Genomic DNA, 18,399 nt, shown 5'->3' on the forward strand with positions numbered 1-18,399 from the left:
TCAAAACCTCATTTCTTAGACTTCATTTCATTGGTTTACAAAAAAGAGCCAATCATATTTGTGGATCTAATGTGACGCTGACTTCTCAACATGGCGGCCGTACAGAAAGGGCAAAGGCGTCAAAAGCGAGGAGAGAAACGTTCTTGTCCACCTGCTAACGAAACTAGTCTACCCAAAAGGAAGACTGACGAGAACTCTCCAATCATAGCGTCATTCAAAGAGCATCAGAAAGAACTTGACGCACGCCATGATAAGCACGAGCGCTTGGTAAAATGTAGCCGGGACGTTACTATAGCGAGCAAGAGAATCATCTTCCTTTTACAAAGGGTGGCTGGGAAAGACGACACAGAGCACATCCAGAAAGAAGCGGATGAGAAATTCCTAGAAGTCAAAGAACTCTTGAAGATGATGGCCTCGGAACTGGAAGGCGAGGACCCTTTCTTGTTCAACCGGGCCTTTTCACCTGGCTTGCAAGAATACATTGAAGCCCTGTCTTTCTCTCATTTCCTCAAACACAAAACGTTGATTTCATTTGAGCAGGTCAAGGCTTCTTTTGAATTCTCAAACGAGGGAGGAAAGGATCTAGTGTTAAACCCGTTCGACTACATTCTTGGAGTCGCAGATTTGACTGGAGAACTAATGCGTTTATGCATCAACAGCGCTGCCACTGGAGACAGGAACACTCCTTTTGAGGTGTGCAGCTTTCTTCGTAAGGTGCACGATGCTTTCGTCTCTTTTGGTAATGTTTCCAAGGACGTTGCGTCGAAAGTCAGAGTTCTGAAAACAAGCATGAATAAGGTAGAAGCTGCTTGTTACACTTTGAAAGTCCGCGGTTCAGAAATTCCTCAATTTGCTTTGGCGGAAGCTTTGAATTCTGAGGGAACTGATGACCGAGATTATTGACTTCTAGTGATAACAAGTTAAAGCACCCAAAGACAGCAAGACCAAAGCATAAGGGACAGACCGTCGGGACCAGAAAAAGTGTCCGCAGAAGAGAGGTTTCCGCTTATGGGAGGTTAAAAATGTAGTGTTTGTATGTAGCCGAGAGCATGACCAAGTGTCCGCTTTCAAGAGGTGTCCCCCTACGAGAGATGTCCGTTAGTGGAGGTTTGACTGTACCTAAATGACAGTTTTCCCTGTCCCTTTCTATACTTCAGCTTGTGAAATCCCTAACCGCTTCTCAGTGAAGACTCCCTGTATAGTCCATTATAGGGAGTATCCCCACCCAAACTCTCTGGGGCAAAAAGAGGGGCTGCTTACTACAGTGGTCCAATTTTTTAAGAAAGAAATAAGAAGGTGAAGGATTTGTATAATTATGGAGCTGTTAGAGCATGACAGTGCAAATATCTTGCCCCAAAATTATAACAAGATGCTGATTTTTGACAAGTAGGCATTTTTCATTGTGCTCTTTCTGAATATCTCAGCAAATCCCGTAATTTCTTAAGGGCGATTTAGACGGTACGATTTTCTCTTACGACTGTCGCATGCAATTTCTAGAGCGCGCGCTGCTTGCGTCATGTAAAAATCGTACACAACTTTCACCACTCAACATTGCCTTTACCTACGATTGTCGTACGATTTTAAAACATGTTTTAAAATCCTACGACATTTTTCGTGTTGTGTGCGTCTGTCGTAAGGATGTTGTAGGTTGATTTACACGACGCGATTCGTGTTGTAGGCATGGCGTAAGCGTGTTGCATGCAACAAATCGTAGGCAAAATCGTACCGTCTAAATCGCTCTTTAAAATGATTTAGTTTTTGTGACATCAACATTTTAGGACTATTGTCAGTAATGTTCAAGAAGATCTGGCTTTTTGTTAGGCATCCCATGTGTTTGGGGTGGGGGGTATGATTTGATTACAACTTTGTGACACCAGCAGGGTATTGTTCAAAGCTTTATTGAGGAAAGGCCCTATCAAGGTAAAGGTTTCATGAAAATTCCACTAACCTTAAAAGTACATTCTTTCAAATTCATCACACAAAGCAATTTTTACAGCAAAGGCAAACTGAAACTTACACCCTTATAATATCAATGCTTAATTCTTTACCTAATCCCTAAATAGTACTGCTGGTAACAGACAAATATTTTTTAAAACAAGGTCAGCTTTTTCTTTTCCTGCAGTCAGCAGAGTATTTCCAGTCTCCTCAGTTCTAAAAACAATGAAATAATAAGAGAAAACTTTGCATTGTTTTTATCTAATCATGGTCATACCATAAACAAAACATGTCTTAAGTTGGTTTTAAAAATGAAACATTGTCACTGAGCATTGTGAAATTTAGTGTTTTGTAAAAATCATCTTGCCAAAAATAAATGAGCTTTTTTCTTGCTTCTTTTGCACCTCAATCCTCAGTTTCAGATTCCCCTTTCCTTACCTGCCATACAGGCCAAGCAAGAATCATTCTGTTAAATTTCACACTGACTTAGCCTGTTATCTAATGTGGAGTGCAGGGGTTCATGAATTCATCATATCGTTACCTTATATCAAGAAAACTGCAAGGAAGTCAGCATGTCCAGCATCTGTTTAAAAACAAAACAAAAAGCAAACTTGAGGACGGTGCCTTGTTTTTGTTTCGTCCAATTTTCTTTTTAGATTCCATCCTCCCTTGCTAAGATCTACTTTTCCTGCATAGTCATAAACTGCACAAAAATCCCTTTGTATAAGTCCTGACTGGTTCTATTCTAGACTTAAACTCTCTGATTTCTGTACCCTATCCCAGACTAAACTGCTGGAAAAATATACCCTTCACAGGGGCACATACATTATGAGTTTTTGTGCCAGAAGCTTTTCAACACCATACTAGACGACCCAAGACACAAGCTTAGGGCAATCCTTCAACCGCTGCATGATGATTCACATTATAACCTTAGGAAACAGCCATATGCCACAGCTTCATACTGAGAGAACTAAGAATATGTTTATATTATTTTGTTATGTCAAGGAAATTAACTTGAAATTTAGCTAAACTTCATCTGGGCCGTGGTTTGTAGTTTTTAGTTTTAGTTTAATATACGCATCTCTTATGAGATATTTTTCTGTTATTTCTGTAATAATATGTTTAATCATTAATATTTCTAAATAATTAGGTAATTCAGCCTTTAGGCTGTGAGGTGATTTTAAATAAAACTATGTATCTATCATACCTATATAGCATGTATATGGGAGTATCTGTGTATAATAAGACGAGTGAAAGCTACTGATTGGCCTCTTGGAAAAATTATATCAGCATTTATGAGGAAGTTATGATTTTGAGAGAAATGGATTGAACATGAAATTTGAATTTCAAAACCATTCAAATCTTCTAATGTATTAGGTATACCCCTAAACTATACCTTATTTTGCAGCTTACAACAGTAACAGGTTAATAAATTGACACATGTATGTCCTACATCCCATATGGTATTTGGAAAAAGAAATTGGAACATTGTAGGGGTGGTCATTCCATAAACCACATCATACACTGGATCATAGATAGGATGGGTCACAGTTTTATGAATTAAATGAGCCAATCTTTACAACCGAAGATGATTTTGTTGGGAAAAATGTGTATAAATTTACCAAATACAGTAAAAACCCGTATATAAGAACCTACAGGCTGAAATTTGGCATTTAACTACCACAAAATATAAGAACCTGTTCAGCCTGGTAAAGAAAAATAGGTTCTTATACAAAAACAATCACTCTAATTTTGATGGTCAAAATTCTGGATTTTAATTGTGTGAGAAACTTCTGACAAAAAGTTATTGTGTATATGTTTCTTTGGTTTACATTTGTTTGGATTTTCACTAGATTTCACTAGTGCTAAACCATTTTGTAAAAAAAAAAAATTGTATTAGAAGTACAAAATTTCTGCCAATGGTTACACTACGACAACCTCTGAAAAATAAGAACCTAATCAGCCTGAATTGTGAAAAACTACCTTAAAATATAAGAACCTGTTCAGCCTGAGCTCGAAAATTCTAGGTTCTTATATGCGGGTTTTTACTGTATTCAGAAAGTTATGGCATTGTGTGCCAATTGGCACTCTTACTGGGCTTTAAGCCTTTCAATTTCTATTAACCCTTTAAGCCCTAACAGTGTTCAGCATCAAATTTCTCCTTGTAATTTCAAAGATTATTCAACTCCTGAGGTCGTGAGAATTAAGAATATTATCACCCAAGGTGGATTTTTTCTGATCTTTGAACAACTTCTCCCCCAGAACTTATATAAGAAGGTATATAAGAAAGTATGGGGACAAGATAGGAGAATTTGTTCTTTGATATTAGGGTTTCAAGGGTCAACTATCAAGAGAAAATCTCACCACTGCTGCTCCACTTGGCATTGGTAGAGCGTTTGCTGTACATGACATTCCAACCATCTCCTGTCTTCTCCCAATCACAGTATTGGTTGCTGGTAGCAACCAGCCAGCCTGCATCTTGGTCACATCCCCCGTAGTTCCTGTTCATGTAAAAACTACGGCAGTCGAATCCATCACCATAACAGTCTCCCTTAATAGAGAAGAAGTTCTTTGGCTCGGTGTGAATATCAGACCATGGAGAAGTGATCAATCTCTCAAGTGAAAACCAGTCCACTGGATTTGACTTTGAAGCATTGAAGAGCAGCTCTATCTTTAAGGTGCCATTTTCATACAGGGCCACTTTTGCCTTAAAAAGTGACAGTGAAAAGAGTTGCTCAATAGTAAAGAAGTACCAAATTATAGCAGACTTGCCAGCATGAAGTTTTTTTGAATTTCAATTTCACTCAGAAATTTATCTCGGAGCCACAGGTTTGTCTTGTGTTCAACAAAATAGTGACAGTATTGAGCCGATAGGATATTGGAGTTGGTATCAGTATCCTGTAGAGAATTGGTATGAGAATGTGCAGTTCCAGAAACTATCCATACTCCCTCCCCCCCCTCCCCATGGAAGGTTTTTTTGTTTTGCACCTCCCTCCACCCCCCCAGGAAATTACAGTTTACCAGTAGCTTCATACTTTACTTCTAAGATTTTGGCATTTAAGATCCCCCTCCCCCTGGAATTTCTGATGACCTTCCTTGGGGTGGGTATGGATTTTTTCTGGAACTGCACAATTCACAAGAGGGGCAGAACATGGGACAGGATATAAAGAGGCTGCAAAAATTCAGGAATATTATAAAACCATTTGAATCTCTAGAGATTGGTGCTTTACAACTGTCCTTCCTTTTCTAAATTGATTTCTCAGCTTCTTTATTTTTTAATGGATCTACTCAATGACTAGCAATAATCTTTATGCTTTGAGAGTAGTCACCCCTTCATTTCAAGTTTGGTACAGCTTCACTTTGAGGGCAGATGTTCTGGTTGGCCTCCTAGACTGATCTAAGAAGCAGATTTTGTACATGTGGTTGATCCTCAATTTCTTGGAGTTTTACTTCTCAAGTGCATTTTGTGGGATCTGGGCATACCGAAAAAGGAGTTCTTATTTTATTATTATTTTTTTCTCATTGTGCAATACTTCATACTTGGGTAGGTGCTTACCAGTAAAGTACATGTCTATGCATGTAAAGGAAAGTGACCGAAGATAATTTGATTTGAAGACAACAACAATCAAAGCCTTTTTCAACATAGACCATCTGCATCAGGTAATTGAAAGACAAAAAGCTAGTTATCTCTTTAATTCTCTTTTTGATAGCAAGATCATTCTCCAAGTAACTTATTAACAAGCTTATGAAGAGTTCTGACTTTCATCCAAGGCTTCAGAAGGGCTAAATATTAAAAGCCACCAATTTCAGGGACAATTAACAAAACACTAATTTTACTTACAAATTACAAATACAATTTTACCTACTTTAAATTTTTCTTGTGATTTTCCCAGTAGATACTAACCTGAGATGGATCAAAAACGCCCCAGTACTCGCTCAGCACCAGTCGGTTCTTATAGTGATCCTTGAAGGCGTTTGTCAAATCAAGCGCTGCTGTTCGAAACTCTCCATTAGTGAGAGTTGAACTGTACAGTTCCCATACCCGAAGACCTCCACCACCGCTGATAGCTTTGAATACAAAAGTCCAGCCTGGTGGCAGATAACATGATGCGGTGATAAGTGTAGGATAAAAATCTAGAGTTATTATTGAAATCTAAATTATTTAGGGATGATGCTTGCTTTTGCTGCTGTGTCTATGTACCGGCAGTGTATCTTATGATCAGATATTTGTCCAAGAAACTCTGATTTCTTAAGGACTAATTCAGAGGTATTTTTGCATGCAGGTTTTGACTGTGCAGGAAAAGAAGATCTTAGCAAGGGTTATTGAAAATTTCAAACAGAAAATTGGGGGATACCCCAAACTTTTCTGAAAACAATAAGCTCAAAGTGGCCTAGTACTGCAGGTACTGTTGAATGTGATAAATAAAATTTTATTGGTACTGAAAATGTCTCCACCAACCTCCTGAAGCCATGTCACAATAAACAGGAATTGCTTCTGGATCAGTTCCTATGAAGGAATAACAAATTATGTCAGTATTTATCCAGCTATCAAAGGGGAGAAGGGATGGCGCTGTGGTGGGAGTGCTTGCCTCCAACCAATGTGGCTTGGGTTCAATTCCTGGACTCGGCGTCATATGTGGGTTGAGTTTGTCGTTGGTCCTCATCCCTGCCCTGAGGGTTTTTCTCCAGGTACTCTGGTTTTCCTCCCTCCACAAAAACCAGCATTTCCAAATTCCAATTGGTTCTGGAAACAGTGGACGAATAGCCACTCTGTGAATGTACCTCTGAAATTCCCATTTATTTATTTTTATTTTATTTGTTATTTGTTAAGCCCTCCGTTGGAGGTGAGGGGGGTAGCTAGATTGATTGATCCACCTTTTGAAGCATAATAAGCTTATAAACATCACCACTGGAAAGTATTACTTAGGAACTTTCATTTCAATATTATTATTTACATGGACACATGCAACATTTTCATCCATATCCAGAGCTCAAAATGCACAATCAACTTAATTTGTCAGTATAATAAACAGTATCACAGAAAAGTAATGCTCAGTAGCTTGTTTCACTTGAATAGCTGCACCTGAAGATTTCATCCACAGACTCAAAAGTTTGAGCCACCATTTACAGCATGATAAACAGCGACACAGGAAAGTATTAAATGCTCAGTAGCTTTCACTTGGATAACCGAACAGTATGAAGATTTTGTCCACAGACTCAAAAGTTGATCCACTCTGTGCAGCATAATAAACAGCACCATAGGAAAGCACCGCTCGATAGCTTTCATTTGAATGGTCATTAATTAAACCATCTTGAACAGCTTAACAAACAGCACCGCATGACATACAAGAAAGTACTGCTCATTTGAATGGTCGCACTTTAGGATTTCATCCAAAGACTCAAACCTTAGACCCACCTTGTACACCACAGCGTACACAATAGTTACATTCCTTTCTTTCTCTCCTTGTGAAGGATATCGTCTAAAACAATATTTACGCTTAAAACAGTATTTCATTCACAGATTGGTCATAGATGTTGATCGGCAAAAGTTAGAGCAACATATTTACAGGTTCGACTGTCTAAATGAAAGTAAGTTTGTTATGTAGTAATTTTGTGAATCCTTGTTTAATAGCTCCAAAAGAAAGAAAAAAAAAAAACAAGCTGCCATTGCTTTTACCTGGAAGACGAATCCAGTAGACTCCATCACTAAGCTGTTGCCCGGCTTTATCATGAATGTCCTTGCAGGAAACTCCCGGGTTTTCAGCCGTTCCATAGTCCATAAGGTTGTCTAGTAATTGAACGGTTTTCCATTCGCTACCCAAGCAAACGTAGACCTCCCCATTGACATACTTCAACACTCCAGCATGTGTAGGGTCATTGCAAGGACAGGATGCATTTCCAAGCTTAAAAGCGGTTGACACAGGATTACTACAATCAAGCGTCTCTTCCACGCAAATTTGGCCGCTTACAATTACAGCAAATAAAACAAACAGACTCAGCGTGGGCAGGATAATAATCATTTTGAGTTGCATCTCCATGAACACTGTAAAAATACGTAATACCGGTACCTGGGATGTGCGGTGACAAAAGGCGTCTTTTGGCGGGAAAAAACCAGCAAAAAAAACGCGCGAGTCCACGCGTGGAATAGACAGCCTCTATTTGCAAACTTCTTAGGAGCGCTTTCCGTTTGAATGGAAAAACGGGCCGCTCTGGAGAGACAACAACGGGAACAGTCCTTCCCACTGGAAGGTTTATAAAAAAAGGAATAACTTCAGGCGTAGTCCTCTTTTCTCCTTTTTAGCTTAATGGCCGGAATATCACTGAGCCATTTCCCTCATCACACTTACGTAACCGGCATGCTCGGCTTGGTGAGATACATGGTTTATTTCCCAAAAATGCCACTAGCTCAAAAGAACCGTCCCATTTGATTCCCCAACAAAACTGCAACTGTTTGTATGTTGTTGTTTTTTTTTCGCATACAAATGGAAAGTGGTCGAGAGTTGTACCGCTCTATTTGGCGGAAAATTCTCACCGGTTTTTCCATACAAACGAAAATCATTCCATGTGAGGTGGTTATCATCAGTCGTCACTCGCTGAAAATTTAGCACAATTTCACTGGTTACGTGATTCTGTATCGGTGGCCCAGCGAACGTTGCTGCCAGTTTTAACAGCCATTTTGGATTCTCAATACGTAGAAGGGTGGCTTGGACGAGTACGACTGAACCAGTATTACTTTGGCGGGAAAACGAAATATCCGTCGTCATTTTACTGGGAGTGACGAGTACGCGCCACAACCTCGTTCCCAGGGTCTCTCCTCTTCATGTCCCAGGGACGTGAAGAGGAGAGACCCTGGGAACGAGGTTGTAGACGTCATCGAAACGTAGGTGATCTCGTCTTTTTGGAATCATGAAAGGGCTTAGCCAAGTTAGCTATCATTATTCAAAACAACTTCATCAAGGTTGTCGCTCACAAAGAGTAAACTGATGAGACTTCGCTAAAAACCTTGAAGTGAAATCTCGAGTTTTTAGACGTACTCCGCCATACTAGAATCTAAAGGCGAGCCGTCCCACTTTCTTGACCGGTATTTTGTGAAATGATGATGATGCGGGAGTGGAAACAAATGTTTGGTTTCATACAATACATATCAATGCTTTATTGACACTCCCCTGGTGGGGCTTGTCAGCATTTTAACAGCGATAAAACCAAAATAAGAAAAAACGAAAATTTAAAAGGTTTGGGTGAACACCCAACAAAATCCGGCCACAAGCCGCGACACAAAAGTTCATCACAGGAGATACAACCAACACCTTAAGTTTTATTAATGCTTTCACACTTTCTTTCATCAGAAAAATTTTTTGTACTCCTTGTAATGAAGCCTAAAGCTGGTAAATGGCAAACAATTTACCCCAGGTCAACTTCTACGTCCCTCTATGGGTGTTTCTCAGTCAGTGAATTCTGAAAGGTAGAAAACGTTAGAAGATAAGAAAAGACATACTAGACAGTTGAGAATCCACCGAAAAAGAACGGTAGTGGTAGTGGTAATTGTTATTGCCGGTCAACATCATCATCACCATCACCGCCATCGTTCAGTTTAAGTTTTGTTTTGAGCCATGACGATAGAAAGGGCGGACTGTGCTCGTAGGGAAGACCAATCGCCTCCTTGGTCAGTTTACTTCCGGTGTTATAATGTCAAGCATTTATTTCAGCCAGGTTCAGTTGTATGCTTCTGACAAACATCAGATATTATGACTTTCAAGTAAAAGCGTGTTTTCAACAAACAGTGATCGTTTCCCTCTTTCTCCAGTCCGTCCTCTTCGATGACGTCTGTTTCCGCTGGAAAATTAAACGGAATGCGTGAACAACACAAGTCTGCTTCGTTACGAAGTCTATAGCAATGACCAGTAGTATCGAAAGCTTGCCCATCTTCGGAGACCCAAGGGTAGATAGTGGGGGCAAAGACGAAGTCAAAGGGGGCGGGAAAAATTCGACGAGCAAAAGTAAGTTCGTACTTTTGCTTGTCGAATTTTTTCCCGCCCGCGGTGAGTTTGTCTTCGTCCCCACTATCTGCCCTTGGGTCTCCGAGGATCAAGGTTGCCCTGGGGTTATGTTAAGGTTTTTGGTCAATTACCTTACTTCAAGAAAACTGCAAGTACGTCAGCTCTTGAAACCTCACCTACAAGGATATAAAAAGAGGTTTCCTTTAGTTACTGCACGTACGCTCTGAGCATCTTGGGATAGTCCGAGAATCTCTGAGTGCCACCCAATTCAAAGGTAATACAAAGGTATTTTTGCGATGGCTATGCGGGTAAAGAAGAGCTTCGCAATCTAAAAAGAAAATTGGGAGTAACCACGTATTTTTCAGGATAATTAAGCTTCAATTTGAATAAAAATGCCATCCACTGCCATGTATTTTAAGGCTTTAAGGGAGACGTGGGCTCCATTCCTGCTCATGTTTTTTTTTTTTATTCCAAAAGCCCTTGCTAAGATCTACTTTTCCCGCTTAAAAGTCATAAGTGTTCAAATATACCTCTGTATAACGAGGAACCGTAGTTAGGCATCTGATGGTTGTCCTACAAAAATACATGCACAACGAGTGGACGGTTGAGGGGTGCATTTAACGTGATATTTCCTGAGGGTGAGAAAAGTGCCTAAATGATAGAAATAGGGCATTATAACAATGCATAACAAAACATGCTCCATACCTCCGAAAAACTAAAGTAGGACTATACTAAAATGAACTATGAACTGACTAATCTAATTGCTGCCGCAGCGAGGGAGCCTGAAGCGAAAAGGACGTTTTCAAATTGGTTTTTAATCGAGTGTCGTAAAACCAAAACCAAAGTAATTAACGCCCGGCTAAACGGATGCAACATGTTGATGCAACAACCATACATCGTCCAACTTTGTTGAATCCAACATATTGTACACGTTTGGCCACCAGGTTGTATGATGTTGAACGAAGTTTGATTTTCATTAGGCTGCGTTGCCAGCGTAATCGTGAAGAGGGAAGGGAGAGCGAGAAAAAAAGGAGGAAACGAGGGACTCCCCCTTCTTCTCTCACTTTTTCTCGCTCCCCCTCCCCCTTCACAGTTAAGCGGGAAATGCAGCCTAGATTTTCATCAAACATCGTCTTCAACATCGTCCAGCATTTCTTTTGTTCTCAGGTGTGAACAACAATGTTGCATTAGTTTGCCCACCGTGTTCAACATAAATGTTGAACGCGCGAAATAAATGCTGAACAAATCCGCCCGGGTTCGCGGGCAGGATCGAAGAATTGCGCCCGTTGCCGAAACCAATTAGATTAAATGATTGAGAGAATTCCACCTACTCGCGCACTGAGAAAAAATAAAGCTGCTTTGATTGCCTGCTGAGAACTCACCAGACCTGCTCCAAACAGCATAAGTGTTCTTATTACTGTACAAGATGCCAGTCTTGTAGGCTTCGTAGTGGCAAGTCATTTGCGTTGAGACCACAAGCCATCCATCATCTCCCCAACAACCACTAAACCGCCTGTTTATATAAAAAGTGCGGCACGAGACCTCACTCCAACATCCGCCCTTAATGGAAAAGTAGTTACTTGGACTAGTCGCAATATCAGGCCATGGAGAAGTGACCAATCTCGCCTTTGAAAACCAGTCCCACACCCCCGATCCCGTCGCATTGAAGATCATCTCTTTCTGGCTGATGCCACTTGTGTACAAGCTCACTCTCGCCTAATGATTTTAAAAATAAATAAATAAATAACATTGAGTAGCCCTAGCGACGACGGTCTGGAAGTTATAGGTATATTAATTATAGTGACGGGGAGGTGGGATGCAAATGAAGTTATAAGACCCCCCAAAAAAGTCCTACTGAGCTACTCAGTAATATTTGACCCCCAAAACATCCAACCGCCCAGAACGTAACACGAACTCCATTCTTCTCAGCACAAAACGCTAAAACCAAAGCCCATCCAAGTTTGCAAGGCAAGAACAGTCAAACCCCTTTTAGGGGCCACAAGTGACATTTTTCCTTAGATTAACTTTGGAGAGGGACTATTTTCTAACAAAAACCTCAAAATCTTGAGTGGTGATTCAAAGACTTTGGAATGTCATTGGAAGAGTTTTGAAGTGTACGTCACGTGAACTACAAATCAGGGTTAACACTGATGAGGACATAAAATTCCTTGTCTTTTCATTGTCCACAAGCCAAATTCGCCGACCATTCAAGGCAAATCCTTTGGCAATAGGCCTTATCACGGTTTTCGACGCCATTTTGACGAGTAGGCAAACACGTCTTGAAATAACAGTGTTTGAATGGAAATCCGATGTCAAATAATTTTCATAAAACGTCGCTTCTGAAAAATTCATGAATTGGAAACTTTTGGCACTAGGAAAAGGATTTTAAGAAAAAAAATGGAGGGATGTAACTGTGCCAGAAAGCGTCCAGTCGTGTTTTGAACTTTCCATACATTTCACTGTATTTTTTTTCCCGCGAACTATTTTTTGTAGCAGTTTCGCGGCCGGTTCCCTATACAGACAAATGTATGGAAATGTCAAAACGCAACCAGATGCTTTCTAGCCCGGCTACATTCCTCAGTTATTTTCTGTAAAATCCTTTGCATAGTGCCTAAAATTTCCAATTCATGATTCTTTTAGAAGCGATGTTTTATGAAAATAATTTGACTTTGGATTTCCATACAAACACCGTTATTTCAAGACGTGTTTGCCTATTCGTCAAAATGGCGTCGAAAACCGTGATAAGGCCTATAAAGCGAGCGATGAATTAAGCCATAAATATACCATCACATTTATCTCAAAAAATATAAATATACCATCACATTTATTTCTAAAATCAGCTCCTTAGCAAAAACATCTTGGAAGGGCATTACGTTTGCCAACAAGGAAACTCGTTCGTACATAAATCTAGTAGCTAGCCAAAAATAAAATTCACTGACTTTAGCTAAGGATTTAGAATTTGCCTAGATTTTCCTTGACCTTGGCAACGCTGCAAGTGAAAATAGAAAGAACGTTTGACTAGATTTGCTTCAAGTTGGAATTAATTGAATTTTTAAAGTAGTTTATGTAGAGCAAACTTTAGGGAGTGAGGAGAATGTTCCTCTCGTCTCTACTTTTTACGTCAACTCAAGAGATCGGAGTGGCACCAAGTGAACTGGTGCAATTCCATGTGACATGTATTAGGCCCGTCCTGGAATACGCAAGTCCTGTATTCCATCGTTCTCTACCAAACTACATAAGTGTAGATTTGGAACGGATCCAAAGAAGGGCATTCAGAATCATCTATCCTGACCGGTCATATAGTGTAGCACTAGAAACAGTTGGCCTACCGAAACTTCATGAGAGGAGAGAAAAGATTTCAATCGATCTGTTTGACGAGATCGTCTGTAACCCCACCCACAGTCTCCATAGCCTCCTCCCTCAAAGGAAGAGTTGTAAATATGCACTGAGACGCAAACGTGATTTCACTCTCCCCCTATGTAAGACCGAGCGTTTGAAGAACAGTTTTATTTTTAGCCATGTCTATAAGATGTAGATAATTTTCTTATTTTCTCTTTGTCATTATTAGAATTTGTAAATATCCCGTAATTCAGCTTATGGCTGCAATGGTGTTTATAACAAAGTATCTATCTATCTAAAGTATCTATCTAAATAAACCGATACAATAACTGGAAATATTTACATAACTTGTGCTAGTTCCAAAGATACACAAAAAATAGCTTTAAATATTGATAGCTAATCTCGACATGCACCACGTTTTTACATATAATCTTCTTTTCTATAAAACTCACCCAAGTTGGATTAAAATTCCCCCAGTTTAACAACACTCGGTTCTTGTAGTGATCCAGGTGTTGGGTTGTGAGATCTAGAGCGGCTGTAACAAACTCTGCCGAAGTAAACCTCGAGGTATATATATTCCATATGTGTTTTTCAATACCAGTTACTACTTTGAATACCATGGTCCAGCCTGATGACAAATGACATGAATTATTAAAAACTGGATCATTGTATAACGTAATTCCAGGTATTTGATTGGCTTAGCGGCCATGGTATATTATTATAAACCTAGATTTTCACTCAACAAAAGGAGCACTGTGATTGGTTGATTCTTTGTCACTTGCCCCTGATTAAATACAAATGTATCCCGACCGGGATACAATTCTGCAGTTGTTGCCCTCTCAGTTGTTTGTTTGTTTGTTTTGCTATGATTGTTGAAGGGAAAGTCTAAATATATAACAAAGCACTCGGGAAACTAGTTAGTTTTGTTTTCCCTCAAGTCCTGATGTTTCTCTCGACTTCGTCTCAAGAAACATGAGGACTTTCGGGAAAACAAAACTAACTGTTTCCCTCGGGACCACACATTAAGAGTTTTATACCATGCCCAAGAAATAGCGATCATTAAATTGTCTTCTGGTTGTTCAGTTGTAAAGTAAAATAAGCAAGATCTAGCAATATATCTTGATTGTTTTTTTCATAAAACAATTATTCCACTCGCGCTAGTTGGATATGAGATGATAGATAGCCAACTGGGCGCTACGCGCGCGGGGAAGAACTTCATACGAGAACAACATTAGCATTTGAGCAAGCAAATGGAAAAATCCTGTCATATGCACTTTTAGGGTAACCTGGTACAAGCAAGCTAAAGGAAGTGAGTGTGACCGTGTGGCGTCCAAAAAAACTGACTTTGTCAATGCTTCCATTTATGTTAGAAATAGCAAAACAAACCTCCTGAAGCCATATCGCAATAAACTGGAAAAGCTTCTAGACTTCCTGCCAATGAAAAACAACACCAGCAAAATGAAAAGAGCGAAAATTCAGCGATAAATGATCATCATGTTTTGTTAGGTGCCGGCATCAAGTCCTAATAAATATTGGTAATTGAACTGAGTGGAGTGCAATTTGGTCTGAAATCATACGCGTGATTTCAAAATCAAACAAGCGCGATAGCGCAAGTTTGATTTGAAATCACAAGTATGATTTCAGACGAAAATTGCACGACACGAAGTTCAATTACCACTTAATTACATCCATTTTGAAATCCCCCAATATTGCCCAAAAAAGTGTCTAAATAAAAAATTTTAGCCTCCCCCATCCAGAATATGTTATATTTAAAAAAATCCGAACAAAAAAAAAATCATTTAAAAAATTGTAGGAAATTTAAGCTCTAAAAACAAAGCGAAAACATTCTTTGTCTAAAATTTTCCTGCAATTTGATTGGTCAATTTAAATAATCTTGCTTTCTCATTGGCTGGTTAAAAGATGCGATTTAGAGTCTAAAATGATGCGATTTAGAGTCCAAAATGGTGCAATTTGGAAATAAATCGCACCATTTTGGACCAATCAGATTCCAAGGATCACCAGTGATTTCAAAATGGATGTAATTAGACACTGAACATTCTTTACTAACTTGCGTTACTTTAAGTGGCGCTGGACCCCGTAAGAAAAACAACTGTGAAAATGACCACTCTACGTAGAGAATTAATACAAAATGAGGAATTTTATGCGCAATTTTCTTACCGCAAAAAAAAGAATCTCTTCGAGGTGAGGTTATGGCCTCTGTTGTGAAGCGACTCTATTGCTCATGATGGCAAAGTGGAACAGTTATATAGTATAACCAGCTACTATATATTATTCAATCTTACTCTATTTAACAGTAAAATTTCATAATTTGCGTTTTGCGCAAAACTAAAGGAGGCTGGCAACAGTTTTTTTGGCCTTATGAGAGCGTATCTTTTCAAATCAAAATTTTGCACACAAGGCATGATTCGATTCCCCTCATACCACACCACCTTTTCAATGTTTATGGGCTGATTATTAATTTCTGGTTATTCCCGCATTTTTGGTTAAAATCTCAAGGAAAAATAAAACTTATCACTTTTTCATTTCTGCTCCGCAAAGGTCTTCTGTCAAGCAAAACATTCTAAACATACATTGAACGGTATTTTGGATTGAGGATATTTGTGTTTTAAGGTGGCCGAACACAGTTTGCGCGCGCTTTACAGATTCTGTTAGTGATGCTATTAAGGTGGCCGAACACAGTTTGCGCGCGCTTTACAGATTCTGTTAGTGATGCTATTAAGCGCGCGCTAGGGTTGTGGTACGTAAATACGGCGGTCGATAAAGTGATCCCTCAATTTCACATGAAATGGATAATAAAGGTAAGTTTTGATCCTAAATAACTAAGTTTCTTGTTTCTGGACTCTTTTTCTTTTCTTTCCGAGCAAAAAAGTCATTCACCGAGACCTTTTGTATGCTTTTCAACTTTGCCATGAAACCCAATTAAAGCCACGCATGCGCATTTGACCAAAAAATTGCGACTGGTTGTTTTCGTGGAAATGAACTGTTTTTTAAGGAACCGCTCATTAGAATTTTGTAAAATTTGGTATGAAAATAGTTCCCTAAAAGCGTAACTTGCCTACAAAGAGAAACCTAAATCTAACAGAGGGTATCTTCACAAAACATTAAAATGCAAAATCAATATTTACAGGAGATCTGTCTGTTAAAATTACATGAAAATAGTGCAATTGTGTCAGTGTTTTGTGAGTTTTTCTGGATACAAAAAATGGAAACAATCTAATGAGTACATTTTCTAAAAATAAAGGAAACCTACAATATATGGACGTTTAATAGTTCGCTGCGTTGCCATGGAAACGGTACTTAGCTCGACAAGACGTACATAAATCCATTCTTTCTTAGTTAGTCTTACACCATACCAATTTTGGGCGCCCAGAAGTACATAGTTTCCAAATAACGTCTTCTAACACCTGTACACTAAAAAAGTGTATTCGGCCACCTTAAGCGCGCGCTAGGGTTGTGGTACGCAAATACGGCAATCGATAAAGTGATCCCTCAATTTCACATGAAATGGATAATAAAGTTAATTTTTTATCCTAAATAACTAAGTTTCTCTTTTCTGGACTCTTTTTCTTTTCTTTCCGAGCAAAAAAGTCATTCACCAAGACCTTTTGCATGATTTTCATCTTTGCCATGAAACCCAATTAAAGCCACGCATGCGCATTTGACTAGAAAATTGTGACTGATTGTTTTCGTGGAAATGAACTGTTTTCTAAGGAACCGCTCATTAGAATTTCGTGACATTTGGCATGAAAATAATTCCCTAAAAGCGTAACTCGCCTACAAAGAGAAACCTAAATCTAACAAAGGGTATCTTCACAAAACATTAAAATGCAAAATCAATAGTTACAGTAGACTTTCTCAAAGTCGCTCGCTTGCTTCTAGCGAGCGCTCCGCGCTCGCTCGCTCGAGCTCTGACGATCGCGCTTCGCGCTCTCTAAGCTCGACTTGTAAGCAAGTCTATAGTTACAGGAGATCTCTCTGTTAAAATTACATGAAAGTAGTGCAACTGTGTCAGTGTTTTGTGAGTTTTTCTGGATACAAAAAATGGAAAAAATCTAATGAGTACATTTTCTAAAACTAAAGGAAACCTACTATTTTTGGACGTTTTTAATAGTTCACTGCGTTGCCATGGAAACGGTACTTAGCTCAACAAGACGTACGAAAATACATTCCTTCTTATTAGTCTTACACCATACCAATTTTGGGCGTCCAGAAGTACATAGTTTCCAAATAACGTCTTCTAACATTTGTACACTGAAAAACTGTATTCGGCCACCTTAAACCGGGCTTTCTTTGTCCTCCGGGGAAGGTGGGCGATCTCCCCAAAATGTATTATACGTAAGAACTTAAGTCGAAAAGTTGGTAATTTGCACAATTTGAAGTATCTAAAACTGCCCTTACAAAATTGTAAGCCATTAGAATAAGCTCAATAACAATTTTTTGAAAATCTGGCAAGTTTTTAAAGGGTTATTGGAAATGACGACTAAAACTCGTTCAAGTTTCAGCCGCTATTCGACAGAGCGCACGGCCTTTATAACATGTACCTCGAAGACGAATCCAGAAGATTCCATCACTGAGCTGTTGTCCAGCTTTATCTTGAATGTCCTTGCAGGAAGATCCAGGGTTATTCTCCGTACCGTAAGCCCCTTTAAACTGAACGATTTTCCATTCGCTCCCCGAGCAAATATACACCTTGCCATCGACATACTTCAACGCTCCGGCTTGTGAAGGGTTATTGCAAGGACAGGATGCATCTGCTAGTTTGAATACAGTTGGCACGGGTTCGTTGCAATCAAGAGTTTCTTCCACGCAACTTTGGCTGCAAACACTTGCAGCCAAGAAGAAAACAAAGCTCAATGTTCGCAAGGTGACAAAATTCATTTTGGCCTTTTTTCTTTTTCACCACTGTAAAATGGAAATGACTTCTCATGTATTCTTCTCGTAAAACGTGTTGCTGACGCCGCCGGCTGACGTGTGCACAAGTGATTTTAGGCGGGAAAAACAAACATGGTGACTAACATTCTAACATATTTGCTCTAAACTGTCAAAATCACCTATTGTTTTCCGAGGCCTTTTTGCCTTTTGTGAACCTGTGAAGTGAAGTGATTGT

The 18,399-nt window shown here is 39.3% G+C and overlaps 3 protein-coding genes across 7 annotated transcripts; 1 reads left to right on the top strand and 2 right to left on the bottom strand.

Moving 5' to 3' along the window:
- The first annotated feature begins 10 nt into the window (after window positions 1-10).
- LOC146478560 (translin-associated protein X-like) lies at window positions 11-3,145 on the top strand. Its single transcript, XM_085112172.1, has one exon. The coding sequence runs from the start codon at window positions 91-93 to the stop codon at window positions 901-903; it is 813 nt and encodes a 270-aa protein (XP_084968298.1). The 5' UTR covers window positions 11-90; the 3' UTR covers window positions 904-3,145.
- LOC146478561 (uncharacterized) lies at window positions 1,883-8,742 on the bottom strand. Its single transcript, XM_085112165.1, has 6 exons — window positions 7,613-8,742; window positions 6,395-6,442; window positions 5,840-6,024; window positions 4,300-4,642; window positions 2,477-2,518; window positions 1,883-2,151 (listed from the first exon to the last, which is right to left on the bottom strand). Exons 1-5 carry the CDS (start codon window positions 7,971-7,973, stop codon window positions 2,478-2,480), a joined length of 978 nt encoding a protein of 325 aa, XP_084968291.1. The 5' UTR covers window positions 7,974-8,742; the 3' UTR covers window positions 1,883-2,151; window position 2,477.
- A 488-nt stretch (window positions 8,743-9,230) lies between these two features.
- LOC146478562 (uncharacterized) lies at window positions 9,231-18,357 on the bottom strand. 5 transcript variants are annotated; one of them, XM_085112169.1, is made up of 6 exons: window positions 17,834-18,357; window positions 14,658-14,702; window positions 13,724-13,818; window positions 11,315-11,648; window positions 10,069-10,108; window positions 9,231-9,390 (listed from the first exon to the last, which is right to left on the bottom strand). In XM_085112169.1, the coding sequence occupies exons 1-6, from the start codon at window positions 18,168-18,170 to the stop codon at window positions 9,381-9,383; spliced, it is 861 nt and encodes a 286-aa protein (XP_084968295.1). In that variant the 5' UTR covers window positions 18,171-18,357; the 3' UTR covers window positions 9,231-9,380. The 5 variants fall into 5 exon arrangements, with proteins under 5 accessions (XP_084968295.1, XP_084968296.1, XP_084968292.1 ...); XM_085112170.1 differs by having other exon boundaries at window positions 10,064-10,108; window positions 17,834-18,323; XM_085112166.1 differs by having other exon boundaries at window positions 13,724-13,899; window positions 17,834-18,297.
- Window positions 18,358-18,399: the final 42 nt, after the last annotated feature.

This window comes from Pavona decussata, unplaced genomic scaffold (genome assembly GCF_977016875.1).
Source record: "Pavona decussata unplaced genomic scaffold, jaPavDecu1.1 SCAFFOLD_64, whole genome shotgun sequence".
In the NCBI taxonomy this organism is placed as follows: domain Eukaryota; kingdom Metazoa; phylum Cnidaria; class Anthozoa; order Scleractinia; family Agariciidae; genus Pavona; species Pavona decussata.